Genomic DNA, 18,901 nt, shown 5'->3' with positions numbered 1-18,901 from the left:
GGGGCTGCTGAGCATGGGCAGCGGCGCGTCCCAGGGCAATGCTGGCAGGGAGACAGCCACGTGACGGCGGCCACCTCTGCAGGCAGCAGACGGCCACCGAGGGCTGCCCGGACATAGCGGCCTCCCCAGTGGCCCTGCCTGGCCATCGCCACCGGCCTCGCGCAGGCCGGACGGCACAGGACCCAGCCACTGCGTCCGCACTGGCAGCGCTGGAACGGCCCTAAGGCGCAGCCCGGGCTCCCCTGCGCACCCCCGACCCCCCGACCAAGCAGTCCCCTGACGGAGCCAGGGCGCAGCAGAGCTTTCCTCCATGTCAGCTCGCAGGATGGAGTCGGCTATGTTGTTCCTGCGGCCTGCCATCACGCATTCACTCAGCAAACACTGACCGTGCCTTGCCCAGGGCCAGCCCGGATAGCGGCTAAGATCCCAGGCCCGGGGCTGACTCGCCACAGCACCACTTGCCCCTGGGGCCCCGAGGCCTGAGGGCGCACCCCTCCCCATGAGGCCCGAAGAGGAGGCCTGGGAGGCAGGGAAGGGCAGAGGCAGACGGAGGGACCCAGCGGGTCACAGGCAGCCCCGGGGCCTGGTAATTAGACACAATTACCCGCCTCTGTCCTCCCCGGCCCAGGCTCTGAATGGCAGCGCCCGTGCCGCCACATAACTGTGGGGTGACGGAGACCGCTCACTCCCCCCAGCTCAGCGACTGCAGCGCTGCCACGACACGCCCGGGATCCTCGCCCGGGAAGTGCAAGTCACTTCCGCCCAGATGCCCGCGCTGCTCCGCCTGGCCGCGCCCACCCGCCCGGCCCCCTGCGGGAGCTGACGGCTGGCCAGGGCAGCTAGCACCAGCCTGAGCAAGGTGCCGCCCCGAGGCTGGCGGAAGACAGGGTCCCGAGGCGCCACGCTGCAGCCGCTGGGCAGGCCTGGCACGGGCGCCCTGGGCCGCGTGGCCAGACAGCGGGTAAAGCCAGGAGGCCTCTCCCGCCAATCACCAGTCCTTCCCACAGGACGGCAGCCCCATTGGCCCCTGGGGACAGGCTCACCCTCGGCGCCCAGGGTGCGGCCTCCACAACTGGCAGGCTGCTCTGGCCCCCAGGCGTAGCGATGGGGCTCTGCGGGGCAGGTGACCGGGAAGCCCCGACATTGAAACAGGCCCCGGTGTCCCATCCAGCGAGGTCCAACGGCTGAGGGCCGGCCCACGTCCTGACCCCCGTCTCAGCCTGGAAGGCCCTGAGCAATGCAGAACCTTCAGGCCGCACAGACGGGCGCTGTGTGAGGCTGGGCAGAAGCCCACGGGCCAGATGAGCTCCCCGGGGACCAGCGGGCACCGACAGACGGGGGAGCTCCCGCGGAGGGCCACGACCTGACCCTGCGCCCAGCCTCAGGGGCAGGGAGCACCGGCTGGCCCCCGGCGGAGTGACGGAGCTGATCCTTCACCTACGGAATCTCGTGGGGAGGAGGCCGGCGGGGGCGGGAGGACGACCACACCGAGGCCCACGGGGCCGCTGCCCGGCACAGGCTGCCAGCTCTGGGAGGCGGCCGGGTCTCTGTGCAGCGAGACCCCAGCCCGGCCCCCAGCCCCGCGCCACCCGCACGCTGCAGGCCCGGGGCAGACACCCAGGCGGGCGGGCAGCGGCCTCAGCCTCGGCGCCGCGGATGAAAGGTGCCCGCCCCGCCAGAGTCCTGATCGCCGAGAGCGGACGGGCGCGAGGCTGGGCTGGCGTTAGTCACCGTGGCTTATCGCGCTCGGATGTCACTTGGATTAGGCTTTTTTTGGAATCGTAGGAAGGTAACGGACGTGTGTGTGCACGCACCTACACGCGCACGCCCAGCAGCGGCGGCGAGAAAGGGAAGCAGCAGGCTGGGGGAGGGGGGGCAGGGCGGGGGCCGGCGGCTCTCTGGGCTCAGCAGAATCCGGGTTCCCGGCAGCTCCTCCTGCCCGCCTGTGTCTACGCAAGTGTCTTTTACTGCCCGCTCCCTTTTCTAATAAACCTGCTCTTTGAACCTAAAAACAAAAAAGGACTGCGGGTTGCCCAGAAGGCGGGGGGCTGCCCGTGCCCCGGCCCCGCTCCCGGCCCCGCGGTGACCGCAGGTGCTTGCTGAGACCTACTGTGTGCGGCGCCCAGGCCGGGACAGCAGAGGCCCCACACGGAGGCCGCCCTCGTCCCTGCTCAGCTGGGGCCCAACCTGCAGGCCTCTCGGGGCACCCCCTCGCCCTCTGCCGCAGCACGTGGGGAGTGGGGGGCAGCTGACGACACCTCACATGGGGATCTCATCCCAGGGCTTTCCGTGAACCTCTGCGTCCAGGTTGCAGGACGAGGACAACGAGCGAGCCGTCGCCCCGGCGGACTTGGCCGCTGAGTCGCGGGGCCCGAGCGAGCGGGTCTGGCTTCCTCTGCATCGAGGCTCGACGCAAGGCACGCCGGCTCCCTGGCCATGTACCCCAGAACGGGACCGGACCCCAAGCCTGGCACCACTGGCCTCCCAGCAGCCTCGGCACAGGGCTCGGAAGGGAGAGCTGGGAACCTGCCCCCTGCAGCCGGGGGCGCACAGTCACCCGGGACGGCCTCGGAGCCCCGCGCTGTTCACACAGCAAGTGTCCTGAGACCCCCACGTGGGCCCTGCTTTCCAGGCCGCAGCCCACCGGGGACACCAGAGGCCCCGGGTTCTACCTTCTGGGTAGTACCTGCCCAGAACTCGGTAGAACTCTGCCTGAAACCCCACCGTCCCGCCAGCGCGGGGCCCGCATTCCCGCTGCTCCAGGCTCACAAGGCGTCCGGCTCCAGCAGGCCCGGCCCCCTGCAGCCCAAGGGGCAGGAAGGGTGAGCGCCAAGTCGCTGGCGTGGAGACTACGCCCTCCGCTCCGCCGGCGGCCACAGAGCAACGGGGGCAAAACGAGAACCCACAGGGGTTCTGGAAGGAGACTCCCTAGAGACCGCCACGCGGAACATCCACCCCAGAGGACAATGGCCCGGGGCTGTGCACACGCGCTCACAGCTCCCTGTCGGCCCCTGCAGGGCCCGCGCTGCCCACGCCTGCGGGCAGCCGCCCTCGCAGACCCAGGCCAGGCCCGGTCAGGAGCCCGGCAGCCGAAGCCACCCCGTCCGCTCCCGGGCCCTGCCGGGAGGCTGCGCCGTCTCAAAGAGCCAGACGCGGACTCCTGGGGAGACTGGTCTTGTAACTAAGGCCACCCCCTGCCTCTGGGGTCAAGGGCCCCGGGCCCCCAAGGAGCCGCCAGACGCACCTCAGTTGTTTCCCAGCCCTTCCCCCAACTCCCTCTCTCTCCCGCCTCCCAGTTCCCACGCCCGCTGCGGGGCCCTCTCCCCGGCCCCCGCCCCGCCTGGCCCGCAGGGCCGCCACCTGGAGAGCTGGGCCTTCCCTGCCAAGCTGCCGGCCGGCGAGCCGACGGCCCCGGTCACCCCGCCTGGGAGGGCAGGTGGGGCTCCCTCACCGGCTCCACCACCGACCTGGGCAGGCCCCGCGGTAACGCCCAAATTATAAGCCCGCGTCCAGGAGCCGAAGCCAAGATCAAATGAGGCGAGGCTGTTCAAAGGCTCCCACACAGCCGGCGCGCACGGCCCGGCAGACCCGCGCAGACGGCACGGGCGTGACTCAGGCCCCAGCCGGCAATTGCCAACGGTCCCACCGGGGACTAATTGGCACCCACGGCCGGCAGTGACCTTTGATCTTTCCAGACAGGGGCGCAGCCTCATCAGCACCCGGCCACGCGGATAACCCCGACGCCAGGGCGACAGCACATGTCAGGAGGCGCGGCCGCCGCGGAACGCGCCAAGCAAACCCGAGGGAAGGGGGCCGGGGCCGGGGCCGCGAGGAGCAGGGTCCACACGCGGCAGCCAGCCCTGCTGCTGACCGGAGGCCTCGAATCCCCAGGCAGGGCCCCAGGCAGTCCCCAGGGCTGTCCAGGCAGCCGCGGGGGGCCTCCTCCCTGCCCCCACCCCAGCGGGCCACTCACCAGAGACAGACACCTCCATGAGGGCCTCCAGCGGCCGGTTGTTGTCCAGGTCCCGGCTGAGCTGCAGGTCGCCTGTGGCCGGGTCCAGCAGCAGCAGCTGCAGCTCGTTGCCCCGCAGGAAGGTGTAGCGGAGGCTGTCGGAGAGGTCGGGGTCGTGGGCCGGCACGCGGCCGATCACGCCTGTGGGGAAGCTGCTGGACTTGTTGGTGACGTAGTTGTTGAAGAGGATCTGGAAGTCGGGCAGCGCCGGCGGGTTGTCGTTCTGGTCCACCAGGCGGACGCGCACGGTGGCCCGGCTCACCAGCGGGGCGGACGTGGCCTGCACCACCAGCACGTACTCCCGCCGCGCCTCGAAGTCCAGCTCCACCAGGGCCCGCAGGTCCCCGCTCAGCAGGTCCAGCTGGAAGACCTCGGGCACGTTCCCCTCCACGATCTGGTACATGATCTGGGCGTTGGGGCCCTCGTCGGGGTCGTCGGCGCGGATGCGCGCCACCACCGACCCCACCGGGCTGTTCTCCTCCACCAGCAGCTCCAGCTCGTCCCGCTCGAACACCGGGGGGTTGTCGTTGATGTCCAGGACGGTCACCTGGACTTCCACGGAGGCGCTCAGGGGCGCTGGGCTGCCCCGGTCCACGGCCAGGGCTCGGAGGGTGTAGGCGGCCACGTTCTCCCGGTCCAGGCGGCGCTGGGTGCGAATCACGCCGGACGTGGGCTCGATGTAGAAGTCCCCGTGGCCGTCGTCACCGCCCTGAAAGGTGTACAGCAGGCGGCCGTTGGGCCCCGAGTCCCGGTCGCTGGCCGAGACCTGGAGGACGCTGGTGGACGGGGGCGCGTCCTCCAGCACGGAGCCCTGGTAGAGGTCCCGCAGGAAGCGCGGCGCGTTGTCGTTGGCGTCCAGGATGAGGATCTCCAGGGACGTGGTGTCCGACTTCTGGGGGATGCCGTTGTCCCGCGCCGTGATGGCCAGCGTGTAGGCCGCCTGGTCCTCGTAGTCCAGCTCGGTGGTGGTGTAGATGGTGCCCGTGTCCGCGTCGATGCGGAACTGCGGCACCGGGTCCTCCAGCACGTAGGTGATGCGTGCGTTCTCGCCCGTGTCCTCGTCCGTGGCGCCGATGGTGGCGATGGACGTGCCCACGGGCCGGTCCTCGCTGACGCTCACCGTGTAGTGGGAGCTCTGGAAGACTGGCCGGTGCGTGTTGGCGTCCGTGACATTGATGAAGACCTGCGCGGTGTGCTGGCGCGTGCCATCCGACGCCGTCACGGCCAGCACGTACTGGCGCTCCTGCTTGTAGTCCAGCGGCAGCGCCAGGGTGATGAGGCCGCCGCCGCTCTGGCTGCTGAGCGCGAAGCGGTTGCGCGTGTTGCCGCCCGTGAGCTGGTAGGTGATCACGCTGTTGGCGTCGCGGTCGTGGGCGCGCAGGGTCAGCACGCTGCTCCCCACGGCCGCGTCCTCGTTCAGGCGCAGCTCGTACACCGGCTGCGTGAACGCGGGGTCGTTGTCGTTGACGTCCAGCACGGTGATGGACACGCTGGCCGAGGCGCTCATGGGCGGCGAGCCGTGGTCCACGGCCTCCACGCCGAAGCTGTAGTGCTCGACCTCCTCGCGGTCCAGCGCCGCGCGCACGGTGATCCAGCCCGAGCTGTTGTGGATCTGGAACGGGAAGGCGGGGGCCGCCGCGGGGTCTCCGGGCACCGCCGGGCCGCCCCCCGCGGGGGCCGCCGCCGTGTCCACCAGGCGATAGCGCAGGCGCGCGTTCTCGCCCGCGTCCGCGTCCACGGCCTGGATGTGCAGCACCGAGTGTCCGACGGGCACGTTCTCCAGCACGGCCGCCTGGAAGGGGCTGCTCACGAAGATGGGCGCGTTGTCGTTCACGTCCAGCACCTGCACCGAGACCAGCCCCGAGGAGTTGATGAGCGGGGGCCGGCCGCCGTCCTGGGCCTTGATGCGCAGCGTGTACTCGCGGATGGCCTCGAAGTCCAGCGGGTTGATCACGTCCAGGCTGCCGCTCAGCGAGTGCAGGTAGAACTGGCCGCGCAGGTTCCCGCTGATGATGCTGTAGTGGATGGCCGCGTTCTGGCCCTGGTCGCGGTCGCTGGCCTGCACGCGCAGCACGGGCGTGTTGACCGCCACGTCCTCGGCCACGCGCACCACGTAGCGCTTCTCGCTGAACTGCGGGTAGTTGTCGTTCTCGTCCTCCACGGCGATGTGCACGGCGGCCGTGGCGCTGCGCGGGCCCGGGTCGCGGCCCTGGTCCGTGGCCTCCACCAGCAGCCGGTGCGCGGCCGCCTCCTCGCGGTCCACGGGCGCGCGTGTGCGCACCACGCCCGAGCGCGCGTCGATCTCGAAGACGCCGCCCGCGCCCTCGAGCAGGCGGTAGCGCATGTTGGCGTTGGAGGGCGCGTCCCCGTCGGTGGCGCGGATGGTCAGCACCTCGTAGCCCAGCTCCAGGTTCTCACGCACGCGCTCGCGGTACTCCGCCTGCTCGAACACCGGGCTGTGGTCGTTGGTGTCGCTGACCGTGACGGTGAGGTAGGTGGCGGCCGAGCGGCGCGGGGACCCGTGGTCCACGGCGCTCACCTTGAGCACGTGCGTGTCCTTGGTCTCGCGGTCCAGCTCGCGCGCCGTGGTCACGGCGCCCGTGGCGGGGTCGATGAGGAAGAACGCGCCCGAGCGCTCGTCGAACAGCGGCTCCATCTGGTAGCGCAGGCGCCCCGCCTCGCCCTCGTCGGGGTCGTGCGCCCGCAGCTCGATGACCGCGGTGCCCGCCGGCTCGTTCTCGGGCACCGACACCTGGTAGCTGGGCAGCGGGAACTGCGGGCTCGTGCTGCCGCCGCCGGCGCCCCGTCGGGCCCGCCGCGGCGGCCCCGGCCCCGGCCCCAGCCCCTGCCCCGCCGGGGGGCGCGTGCCCGGGGCCGCCTCCAGCGCCAGCTCCACCCGCGCGGCGCCGGCCGCGCGCCTCAGGGCGCACAGCAGGCGCAGGCGGGCCGAGGCGCCGGGCGCCAGGCAGACGGGGCGGCGCGGGCAGCGGGCCCCGGCGCGCGCGGGGCAGCGGCAGGCGGGGAAGGCGGTCAGGGCGGCGAGCGCCGAGTGCAGCGCGGCCCCTTCGCCGCCGCGCGCCGGGAAGCACCGCGCCGCGCCCGGGCCCGGCACCGCGAGCACCGCCCGCGCGCGCAGCTCCGCGCTCGGGGCGAGTCCCCGCCGGGGCCGGGGCCGGGCGCCGCCGCCGGGGCCGAGGGCGCGCGCGCGCAGGCGGAGGCGCAGGGCCGTCGGGGCGGCGCGGGCCGCCGGGCGGACGAGCGGCGGCGGCGGGCGCCCCCCCAGGCGCGCGCAGCCCCGGGGCCCCGCGCCCGGCCCGCGCCGCCGCCCCGCCGGCCGCCCCTCGCGGCTCACGTCCAGCGGCTCCCGCGGCGCGCGCGCGGCGTCCGGCGCGGAGGTCCACGCGGGCCCCAGGGCGAGGGCGCGGGCCCCGCCGGGCACGCGCAGCTCCCAGGCGGCCGCCCGCAGCCCCGGCGCGGACAGGGCGGCGGCCGCGGCCAGGAGCAGCAGCGCGGGCAGCACGGGCGGCGGCGCCATGGCCCGGAGCCCGAGCCCGAGCCCGAGCCGGGCGCCCGAGCACAATCCATGCACCCGGCGCGGCCGCGCACCCGCCCGGCGCGCCCCGGCGGCGGCCCCCGCGCGCCCGGCGCCGGGCCCTCGGGGAGACCCGCGCCCCGCCCTCCCGGGGGCCCCGGCGGGCTCTCCGGGGGCCGCGCGCCCGGCCTCGCCCGCGGCTTCCACCGCGAGAGCACTTTGCCGAAGTTGGCGAAGTTGGTTCCAAGATGGCTCCTCGCGCGTCCCGGAGGGCGCCGCGCATCAACCTGCGGCGCCGGCCCCGGCGGCTCCAGGTGCCCGCGCGGGCCGGCGCGGCGTGGGAAGCGGCGGGCGGGGGCCGCGCTCCGAGCGGGCCGGGCAGCTCCGCGCGCGCAGACCCCGGGGCCGCAGAGCCCGGCGAGCGCCGCCCGCGCCCTGCGCGCTCTCCCCGCCCCCGGCCGCCCCGCCCCGCCCGCCGCCGCCGCGCATTGTTCCGCGGGGGGAGCGGCCCGGGGTGCGCGCCCGCGGGTCTCTATGGCGACGCGGGGGCGCAGCCGGGCGGGAGCGGGGGCCCGGCCCACTGCCCTGCGGCCTCCGCGGGGGGCGGGGCGAGGGAGCCCGCGGGAGAGGCGGGGCGGGGGTCCCCCGCCCGGCTGCCGCGTCCGGCGGGGCGCTGGCTCCCCCGGGGGCCCCGGCCCCCCCCCGAGCCCGCGCCGCAGCGGGACCGTCCTCGGAAGCCGCCGCCCGGGCGCTCGTGCGGGCCCGGGAAGGGGCGGGGGCGCGGGGGCGCCGGGCAGCGAGGCCGGGACGCGCCCCCCATTCGGGGCCGCGGCGACCCGGGGGCGCGCCCGCCCGACAGCGCCTCCCGGCTCCGAGCCCCCGGCGCCCCCGAGCTCGGGGCGCAACTTCTGACCGCGAAGCCGAGCAGGGCGGGCTCGCTCGGGGTTTGGGGCGCGGGCGGGAGGCCAGCCGGGCCTGAGCGCTCGCGCGCGCCGGCGGGTCCCAGGGTCTCCGCGCCCGGGGTGCCCCCCAGGCCTGCCGGCCCCGCAGGCGACTGGGGGGCGGGGCGGGGCGCGCGGGCTCACGCTCGCACACACACCCCCCCCCGGGCTCCTGGGGAGCCGCGGGGAGGGACCTCGGAGCCGCGGCCTCCCCGGGGAAGTAGGGGGGCTCGGGCGCCCGGTCATCTGGGGCGCAACGCCGCGGCCTCGCAGCGGGGCGCGCGTGGGCAGCCGCAGGCCCGATGGCCCCATAGAAGGGGCGCTGGGCCACCTCGCTCGCTCACCACTTTGGGGGTCCTGTGACGGGGGGGGGGGGCGCGTGCCCCGGCTGAGCCGCAGGGCGGGCAGCGTGGCTCGGGGGCGGGGAACGCGGCGGGGGCGCCTCCTTCCCGCGGGGCAGCGGGGCCCCTCAGCCCGGAGTGTCCACGGGCCGCTGGGAAGCGGGGTGCGGGCGGGGGAGGAAGCCCGTGTCTCGGGGGCCGGGAGGACCCCTCCCCGCGGAAGACCCGCCGGCCAGGTGGGGTCCGCAGGGCCCCCGAGAGCCAGGGGCGGGCGGGGCTCGGCCACTCGGGCTCGCGCCCCCACTTGCTGTTTCTGAAAAGTCAGACGCGGGCGCGGGGGCCGCTCCGGGGAGGCACCTGCGCGGCCGCCCAGTCCCGGAGCCGGAGCCGCGTCGGCCGCTGGCGCAGGCGGGGCTGGGCCCGGGGGAGCCGGGCGCCCGGGCGGGCGAGCGGGGGCCGCGGCGGGGCGGGGCGCGGCGGGGCGGGGCGGGGCGGGGCGCCTGTCCCGACCGGTGCGGGGCGCGGGCTCTGGGTGCGCGCGCGGCCCCCGCCCTTCCCGCGCGCCCTGCGCGGGCAGCCGAGCCCCACCTGCGCGGGGCGCCCCAGCGAACCTTCCTCCGACCCGCCGCAGCGCGTGACCTTGGGGCGCGGCCCCCTTCTGCCCGAGAGAGCAGCGGCCACGGCCGGGGAGGCACGACAAGGTCATCGCAAGGGGCTGGTGGGGACAGCGCCCCAGCTGTCCTCAGGGGCACCGGCCGAGGCCCAGGAGCCGCCTCGCTGCCCTGGGGCAGGGGTGGAACTGAGTGCGGGACACGGGCACAGCCTTGCTGGACAGATGGGGGTGCAGCCCTCCCCCAGCCCCAGGGGTGCGGCCACCCCAGCCGGCCACAGCTGAGGGACTTGCCCGCTCACCTGGGGCACCCCGAGGAGCAGCCCTCTCCCTCCCGCAGGCACCCAGCGACTCTGAGGGGCCCTGGGGGCATCAGGAGGGCCAAAGCTGCTTCGTGCCCACAGCCGCGGGCACCCTCCCTCTCCCCCGCCCCAGAAGCGCCCCCGGGAAGCAGCACTTTTTAAAATAGTTTCTTTACAGCCGAAGACACGCTGCCGAGCATGTTCCAAACGCAGCTCGGCCGGGCCGGAGCCAGAGGGACGTGCGCGGGACCTGGACCCCCCCCATGCCCCCCACGGCCCCCCACAGCTCCCCACAGCCCCACACCCGCATTCCTGGGTGGCTCTGCAGCCGCAGCCGAGCACCCAGCCTCCAGGCCCAGAAGCAAGCCCCGGCGGGCCCGTGCCCTCTTTTTGGCCTTCGGGGGGGAACCTCTGGGACGGGCGTCCACGGCCTTCTCCCCTCCCCGTGCCCCCCCTCTGGTGGGGTCTGACTTGTGGAAAGTTGCGGAAGCTGGAGCCTGGGGCAGGAAGGCGGCGGCTCCGGCTGGTCAGGCGGTGGAGCGAGCGAGAGCCCGGCCGGGCGCTCCAGGCACGGGGCTCCCGGAGGGAGGCAGTGCTGCGGCGGAACAGAAAACTTTCTGCTTGGAAGTTGCCAGAACCTGTCTAAGTCAAATACCACTTCCAAGCGTCCAGGCCTTGGACTGCGGCGCGGGCCCCTGGGCCTCTGGTGCGGGTCCCGGAGCGCCCGGCTCCCTGGGGTGCTCATGAGAACCGGCACCGGGCCCCCGGAACGGGCCTGGGATCCAGGAGAGCGCTGGAAGGCTCGGGTGTCCCCAGCTGCCGCCCTGGGAGCTGGGAGGGAGCAGGGACACAGGCCTGTCCTCCAGGCCCTCTGAGCCATCCTGGGCAGCCCTTCCGGGCCCACCCTGGGCTGCACTGGCCTCTAGTGGCCGAGCACGGTCCATGCCCCGCGTAGACGGCAGGTGCCACCGCCCTCCCGCCCAGCACCTGCCGAGCCGCCCGTGAGCAGATGGCATGGCCAGGAACGGGCCTAGCCTGGCTCCGTGGCCACGGCGCGGCCTCCCGAGAGTGACCCGAGCTGGCAGACACGGAGGGGCCGGCTCCGGCCCCGAGCACCCAGACACAGAGGGCGGCGCCAGGGGAGGTGGCAGGCTGAGGGGCTCCCGAGGGCAGGGGTACCGGAGCAGGCCAAGAGGGGCTGGCAGGGGTGCTCAGGGCCCCCCGGGGTGCACCACAGACACCCGTGCCGCTGTCATCGTCACTCTCCCTCTTTTCACGGCGCTCGTTCCGGCCCCCGGCACACGTGCTCGCCGCGTGCAGCCGAGGCGGGCCCGGCCGTCCCCCTGCTCCCCGGGGCTGGTGGCCTGTGCCGCCCTCGAGCCCCCGCTCGGTGCTGGCTCCCGAGAGGACTGCTCCTGCGCCCCAGCGGTGGACGGGCCGCCGGCCCCCCACGCCTGCCAGCACCTGTTGCCACGGTCTTTCTGGAAACATTCCTTATTTTCTTATTTTGCCATTTGACCACGGTCTGGTTGTCATCGGTGGCTGCAGGGACGTTGTTTGGGGACTTTCCTGCTGGGCTCAGGGCGAAGAACTGGAGCTGCCCGGGGGGCGGCCGGCTGAGCGGGCACTATTGCTCTCCAGGGAGAGCTCCTGACCCCGGCTGCAGGGAGGCAGGGGCACCCCGTGGCTAAACCTAGAGCTAAGGTCCCTCTAAGCCTCAGTGTCCACCCTGTAAGCCTCGGTGTCCACCCTCCAAGCCTCAGTGCCCACCTTCTAAGCCTCTGTGCCCACTCAATACCCTCTAAGCCTCAGTGCTCACCCTCTAAGCCTCGTGCCCACCCTCTAAGCCTCAGTGTCCACCCTCTAAGCCTCGGTGCCCACCCAGTGCCTCAGCAGCCGCGCACAGCAGAGTCCTCGCGGGGAGAGTGGGGTCAGGAGGGGCGGGCGGGGACAAACGCAGGCGCATGCCTTCAGAAGAAGGAAATCGGGGCGGACAGGGGGCTGTCTGGGGCAAGGCCATCTGGAAAGGCCTCCGGGCGACAGAGGGAGAGGCCGCAGGGACGAGGGGCCCGCCTTTGGGACGCCTGCCCGTGCACACCCCAGGCCAGGGGCCGCGCGGCCCCGCCAGGACTCGGTCTCCTGTGTGGGACGCGGGGCGCGGTGTGCGTGCTCCCAGGCCTCCGGGCGGTGCCGGCGGGCGGAGCGGGCACGGGGGTCACGCTCCGGGTCTGATGGGGCCTTGGAGAAGGGAGAGGTAAGTGGCCGGCGCTGCGCTGGAGCTTGGGGGGTCAGCAGGGCTGGCGGGGAGGAGGCAGGGCTGGCGGCGGAGGAGGAGGAGGGGACACACCTGTGCCCCGAGAACCGGGCCGCCCCTTCCCGCTCCGCGCCTCTCCCTCCCGCCTCAGGGTCCGCAGGGGAGCCCACGGAGGGCTGGGTGACGCGTCCTGGGGACCCCCGTGTGCAGCACCCCTGGGGAGCCCCATCTCCTCAGGTCTCTCCCAGCACCCCACGGCCCATTCTGGGAAGAGGGTGCCCAGGAGGACCCCTCTCTGTTGATTTCTCTTGCTCAACTCGCAAGGCTTGCCTGGGTGCCGAGGAATAGGGGGTCCAGACGGGGAAAGGCAGCCCCCAAGCCCGGCGAGAGCTTTCAGCCTGACAAAATCAAACAGAAGGTCCCCCAGCCCGGCCCAAGCTGGGCGCCGACCCGCCCCCTCTGTCTCCCCTGCGTGAGCCCCCCATCCGGGGACGCCGGTGTCGCCTCGGCTGAGGCCGGCTTGCTGGCCGGCAGGGCCCGCTATCTCGACAGGGCGCCCCGGCACTCAGCACCGGCCGTGCCGCGGGCGTGTGGGAGACAGAGCCCAGGCCACGGGGCCGCCGCGGGAAGGGCGGGACGGGCAGCCCGGACGGTCTGCAGGCGTGCGGGCCCGGGGGGGAGGCCGTCTGGCCGGAAGGACTCCCGGATCCCAGGAAGTGTGGACACTTGGGCCACCGGGGGCAGGACGAGGAGTCGGCGCTGGGGAGCTCCCGGCAGCAGCCTCGCTGGTAGAGAGGCCCGTGGAGGACGCCGGCTTTCCAGAGAGGTCCCTGCCCAGCGGGCTTCGGCCGAGACCCCCGCCCTTTGGCCTGAGGGGCCCGGAGGCACCTGAGGGGCGGGGCTGCCCGGCTGGGGGGGGGCAGGGCGTCCCCGCTGGAGGAGGCGGCATGTCCGCCCACTGGGCCTCGAGCCTGCCGAGATCCGCAGCTCCGCCCTGATCAAAAGGACAGAAGATGGACGAGGACGCGTCACTGAGCGGTGGTGGCCTCCGGGCGCGGGAGGGGCGGCTGGGCGGGTGCGGGGTGCTGACCCCGGCACCAGCACCAGGCCCGGCCGCCGGCGGGGCGGAGGGCGAGGGGCGGCTGTTGGCGGGGCGTTCCGCTCCTGCAAGTTTCAGTTTCGTCCCAGCTGGCTGTTGGCTGCTGGGCATGATTCAGGGCCCGACGCTGCCCTGGCCGCGAGGTCCATCAGCCTCGACCGCCAGGACAGCGGATCTGGCCACTTTCGCCCTCTGACCTCTGCAGGCCAGGAGCCCTGAGGGAGCCGGGCTTTCAGCCCTACCGCTCCCCTCTGCGCCCGCCCCGCGTGGGATGCGGGGCAGGAACGGCGGCCCCACGCCACGGGGCTCGAACTACACACGTTTCTGACTCCGTGTGGAGGCCTGAGGACAGGAGGCCCCAGAGGGCTAAGGCCACTGTGTCCCTCAGCAGGGAGGCCCGGGGGCCACGCCAAGGAGGGAGTGTCCTCTCCCTGACGGTCAGCGGGCCGGGGAGGGAGGGGTCCAGACGGGAGGGGAGAGCGCAGGGGGCTGTGGTGACGGCTGGGCGCTCGCTGGTGGGAGGTTCACGGTGATGGCGCCTGAGGGGAGAAATCAAACCCGTACAGAGAGGAAAGCGACGTGAAGACACGTGGTAAGTTGAAAGCAAGAACAAGCGTCGTCTCCGCGTCGAGAAAAGGTGTCCCGGGGGCTGGCGTGTGGATTGCAGGGTGGCCGCAAGCGTGGACAGGCGCTCAGCGGGTGGAGGCGGGCGGATCCGGCCGAGGAACAGCTGCGCAAAGTGGGGCTGCAGGGACCGGGCAGGGTGCTTGTGGCGGCTGTGCTGAGGGGTGAGCTTGGGGGTGCAGACGGGGGTAGGAGTCTGCCCCGACCCCGCAGGCATGAGGACTCACGGCGGGAGGCGGTCACTGTGCGTCCGGGGACCAGGCGACAGGACAGGGGCCGGGGCCGGAGGAGGACGGGCGGCTGCAGCAGGCGCCCAGCGGCACGGGCAGGGGCGCTGCTCGCACCCGAGAGAACCTCGTCAGGCGGGACAGACGAGCGCGGGGCCTCTGGGCCCCCGGGACGGCTCCTCTCGTCCTCCTCACGGACAGAAGTCCCGGCATCTGAGAGCTGCTCCTCGGGCCCGCGCACACCCACCGTGGGAACACGCACAGACACGGGTGGGAGAAAGCATGTAGCGATAAACGCTTAGAAACACACACGTACACGTGCCCAGATACACGCACACTGCAAGCACACGCGCTTAGACACACGTGATGTGGTTGGAGTCAGGGCGGGTCCTTGGGCTCACTCTGGAAAGGTGTCCCCAGAGCGCCCCTTCTGCAGCGCGGCACGTTTCCCGCGAGCTTCTCCACGAGTCAGAGACATTGGGTATGTTTAAAGGCAGGTTTATTAGGAAAAGGGACAGAAAAGTAAAGGACACTCGCACAGACACCAGCGGGCAGGAAGAGCTGCCCCAAAGGGACAGGTTTGCGGGGAGCGGCCTGCGTGGTTGCCGGCGGGCGGCCTTGAGGAGAGCGGCCTCCCCTGAGGGAGGCCCGTGCAGAGAAGCCCAGCAGGTGCAGGCCACGGGCCAGCAGGAGCTGCTGCCTGCGGAGGAGAGAGTTGGTGAAAAGAGGCAGCTGCATGGGCACGGGTGGGCAGAGACTGCACCCATATAGCCTTCTCCTGCTTGTGAGGGGCCGCCCCTGTGAGCTGTCGGCTGGTGCTGATTTTGGGTAACCAGGCGGAGTCTGAGGGGGCCGGGATTCCACAACGGGCTCCATCTCCCTGTCTTCAGACTGCGCCTCACCAGCCTCGGGATGCTAGTTTACGCAAGTGCGGCAGTGGTTATGCTCATCTCTTCTGCCCCCGCTGTTCTTGTCCTCCATCACACGCACACTCCAAGCACGCACACTTAGATGCACGCGCGCTCCAAGCACGCACACTGATACACGCGCACTCCAAGCACACACGCGTAGCTGCCACTGTCAACTTAGGCTCCTCCAAGGACCGGACATAGGAGCACATGACCTGTCACCCATCCGGCCAAGGCCTCACAAAACGTAGTCTGAAGAGGTCGTCCAGGAAGTGGACACGGCAACGAGTCGGCTCCTCTAGGAAGCAGAACAGGCTGCATGCTTTGGGGCCTCCCTGTGCCCCACGGGCCCGGTGGAGCGTCTCTGCCCGGCCCCACCCGCAAGTGGCCTGCAGAATGGGCCCAAGACAGGCAAGTCCAGTCACAGCTGCGGGCACCCCCTCCCCTGCTCCGCCCTCTGTTCCGGGTGCTGGGGGGGATGGTGCAGCCTGCGTGACCTCCGGCGACAGGGCTACAAGGGGCCTAGCCAGAGTCTCTGCTTCCTTTTCCTGGGGTCCAGTGCCTCGCGGGGGCCCTGACCTGGCTGTCCTGCCCCCCCCCGGCATCAGAATTTGACACAGTTGCATCCCCAGGCCTTGACCTGGGCCCTCAACTTGCTGCCTGCCCCCCTACCAGGCCTACAGCTGCTTCTGAGCTCCAGAAACCCAGCCCGTGGCCTCCCGCTTCTGACCTCACTGCCCAGGCCTGTGACAGATTGATGCAAAGTGACCTGTGACACCGTCTCCCACTGGGAAGTGGAATTCTAAAGTGATCCCGAGACTGCAGAGCCGATGTGGCTTGTGAAAAGCCTCAAAGTTATCTGGGCCTCCCTGGGAGCCCCCAGAGTCTCAGGCTGTCACCTCTATGGCCTGAGTTCAATCCTGGCCAGGGAGCTACCCACAGGGCGCAGCAGACCTCTCCTGTCTCCCCGCTGCTCCCCTCGGCAGTGGGTTTCAGTCAGTCTGCCTGTTCTGCTCCCCACTCTGTCTCTGGTGAATCCCCTCACCCCCCACACCTCTGGCCTGTACCCCAGCTCTTGTAGGCTTCAATAGATGAATCTTTTCTAAAAAAGAAAACAAATAGGGTTATAATGAAAATATAGATACTGAAAAGTTAAGCTGGTGAACTGGAGCATCAGCCGGAAGAAACGTCCCAGGTGCAGCAAAGAGACAAGGAGAAAAAACGAAAGGGGCAGGAGGCCAGGAGGGAGGCATGAAAGAGCCGCGTCGGGAGGGGTCCGGCTGTCCAAGGAGCACATGGCCAAGGCCTCCTGTCAGGAGAATATTGACCTGGAACCTTCCTGGGATGGAGCCAAGACAAAGAGAGGCAGAGCCCTTTGAGCCCTGGATGCAGCCGCGCCTGAAGCAGGCACCGAACTTTGCCAGCCTCATTGCATGCCCCGTGCCGCTAGAGCCAGGCAGAGCTGGCTCCTCGCATGCGTGGCTCCTTGCCCATCCGGGTCCTAGAGGGAGGCCCAAGGCTAGAGCCTCTGGCCAGCCGAGGAGGTGATGCCGGGGCTTAGCGGCTGTCACAGCTGGCTGGGGAAGTGGGTGCGCCGGGCGGGCTGGCGCGGGTGCTGGCTGCCTTCCCAGGAGTCAGTGCAGCTCCCGGCTTCTGGGTGCACTCCCTGCCCGGGCAGGCCCTGGCTCCTGAGTTGGCTCTAACAGTGTCTTGGCAAGGGCTGAGGCCTGAATAACTGACGTCTCCGAGGCACTGTGCGGGGGCAGTGCTGGCCGGCCCCCAGGGGTCTTGCTTCACAGGTCAGGACCCTTGCTCAGCAGTCAGCCATGCCAGGAGGCCACCAAGCCCCCCTATTGTCCCCCCCCCCCCGCCAGAGTGGCCGCAGACACCCCTCGGGGCATCAGGAACAGGCAGAGAACTGCCAGGTGACCAGGGTAAGTGGGCTGAGGGCTCACCTCGGCTCTGCAGGGAGGTCACTTTAGATCCCTGGTCCCAGCAGACCCGGTACCAGTCACGTTCCAGCTCCTGCAGGTCGGCCAGCTGGTCAGCAGGCAACACACTCATGCCCGTTGCCGCCAGCCTAGGCCTGCAAGCCCTGCCACGGCCCCTCCCCCAGGAAGCCCACCCTGACCACCCCAGTCTGACAGGCTATGCCCTTTGAACCTGGAACCTCCAGCTGCCGCTGCCGGTTACGGGGCATGTGGCCGTGTCCACCAGCTGAACCCTCCCCCTCACCTCTGCCAACGGGTACAGCCAGCCCTGGCAGTACACCCACGGGTGTTTGCTCAGTGATGATGGAGGCTTGGATGAAATTCCGGGGCCCCAGGCACCCCTCACTGTGGGCCAGGCCCTGTGTCCAACGCTCTGTACACGCTCAGCGACTCGCAACTGCCCAGTGGCGTTCCGGCCCCACTCAGCGGGCACAGGCGGGGCTCTGGCAGAGAGCGAGGCACTCCCGGAGGCACACAGCCTGCCCCAGCTGGGCCCCCAGCCCTGGCCCCGTCAGCACCCAGCTGCAGCGGGGAGGCTTCTCCTGCCGCCCCCAGCTCTTCCTCCCCAGCCCTGGGGCCCGTGAGACAGCCCGGGGCCTGGGTGTCAGAGAGCACCCATGTGCCCACCGGGTTTCCTGGAGGCCCAGGCCAGCCCTTCCAGCCAGCAGGGCGGCCCCGGCCTCTCCTCTCGGCGACAGCTCCGCCGGGCGCCGGCGGGCAGGGGAAGCGGGTTTGCGGCTGGCGGGCGTGTCTCCGCCTGCGGCTGTTCGGTGGGTTCAGGCTTCCTGCACAGCGTGAGCAGCTGCGTGGAGGCGGGTCGGGGCTGGCCCTGGGCCTCCAGACAGGGAGGGGGGTTGGCAGGCCCTGGGGGACCCTGGGGCTCTAGAGGCTTTGGGGGACCTTGGGAAATCTTTGGGACTTTAGGTGACTGTGGGCTGGTTTAGGGGACCCTGAGGGGCCTGGAGGGTCATGGAGGTCCCCAAGGAGTCTTGAGAGATCTCTGGGGTCTTTGAGACCTTAGGAGATTTTGAGGGGTGGGGGCTGTTGGCAGACTAGGGAAGCAAGGGCCTCAGCGGGGTGCAGCCGGCCCCTGAGTGCCTGAGTCATTCATGGCTGGAGCTCCGGCCCCTGGTGTGATGGGGGCTCCCCGCTGAGCCCTGTGGGAGGAAGTGCCCAAAGGTGATGGGCCCTGGCCCAGCCCTCACAGCCGGACCCCTGCAGCCAGGACTAGGGGCGCACACACTTGCGGACCTCGCCAGACTCCAGGGGTGGCGGGACAAGACCCCCCATCCTGCGCGCACCGCGGGGCACCCTCTCTCCTTCTCTCCAGGTCCTCTCACCCCAGCAACCACCCCCTTAACTGCACCGATAGGAAATGCCCACAGGACGCCACATGCCACGAGGTGGTGCCTCTTGCCAGGAGCGGAAGCCAGTCCCCCCCCACCGCTGGGGGGTGGGGAGGCCCTCTGGCTGGCGCTCTGCGAGGGGGGTGGGGGCTGGGGGGGCGGTGGCTGCCTCCCCGCGTACCCCGGTGTCCGCTCTGGCCTGGACGTCCCCCGCCACCACCCGGGGCCACCAGCCTCCCGGCCCCGCGCAGCCCCAGCTGCGGGTCTGATGCTGCAGCGGCGGGGGCTCCCCGGGCTGGGGGCGCAGCCCGAGCGCTCCTTCCAGGAGGTCGGCTGGGGTTGGGGTCTGGGGCCGGCTGGCGGTCGGTGCAAAGGGCTGGCGGGGCAGAGGCGGCCCGGCCCAGTGGGCGCCCTGGGCGCGGCCTGCGGCTGGAAGGGCCGGGCTGGGCTGGGCCGGCGGGAGACCACGCGGGGCCTCCGGGGAGGGGCGCTGCCCTCTGGGGCAGGCGGGCGGGCGGGTGAGGGCGGCCCTGCCTGTGGAGAGGGACCCGTGCCCAGTGCTGCTGAGCCCGGCCCCTCCGCGCTGGAGGGCAGGTGTGGCCCCGCTGGCCAGGCTGGCCTAAGGGAGGGAGTGGCCCTGGGCTCTCCAGCCTCTCCCACTCCTTCCCTTCTCCCCGCCCCAGGACAGTCCCTGCCCACCCCACCCTGTGCCTG

The 18,901-nt window shown here is 71.8% G+C and overlaps 1 protein-coding gene across 1 annotated transcript in view; it reads right to left on the bottom strand.

The window, feature by feature from the left end:
- CELSR1 (cadherin EGF LAG seven-pass G-type receptor 1) overlaps positions 1-7,547 on the bottom strand; it is a 58,648-nt gene extending 51,101 nt beyond the window's left edge. Inside the window, exon 1 of the mRNA XM_037513371.2 lies at positions 3,974-7,547. Coding sequence (XP_037369268.1) covers positions 3,974-7,547 — 3,574 coding nt within the window. The remainder of the gene's footprint in view (positions 1-3,973) is intronic.
- Between the last annotated feature and the right edge of the window lie 11,354 nt (positions 7,548-18,901).

This window comes from Talpa occidentalis, unplaced genomic scaffold (genome assembly GCF_014898055.3).
Source record: "Talpa occidentalis isolate TD23 unplaced genomic scaffold, MPIMG_talOcc4v2.1 talOcc4.16, whole genome shotgun sequence".
NCBI lineage: Eukaryota > Metazoa > Chordata > Mammalia > Eulipotyphla > Talpidae > Talpa > Talpa occidentalis.
This window is presented reverse-complemented; position numbering and strand designations above follow the sequence as displayed.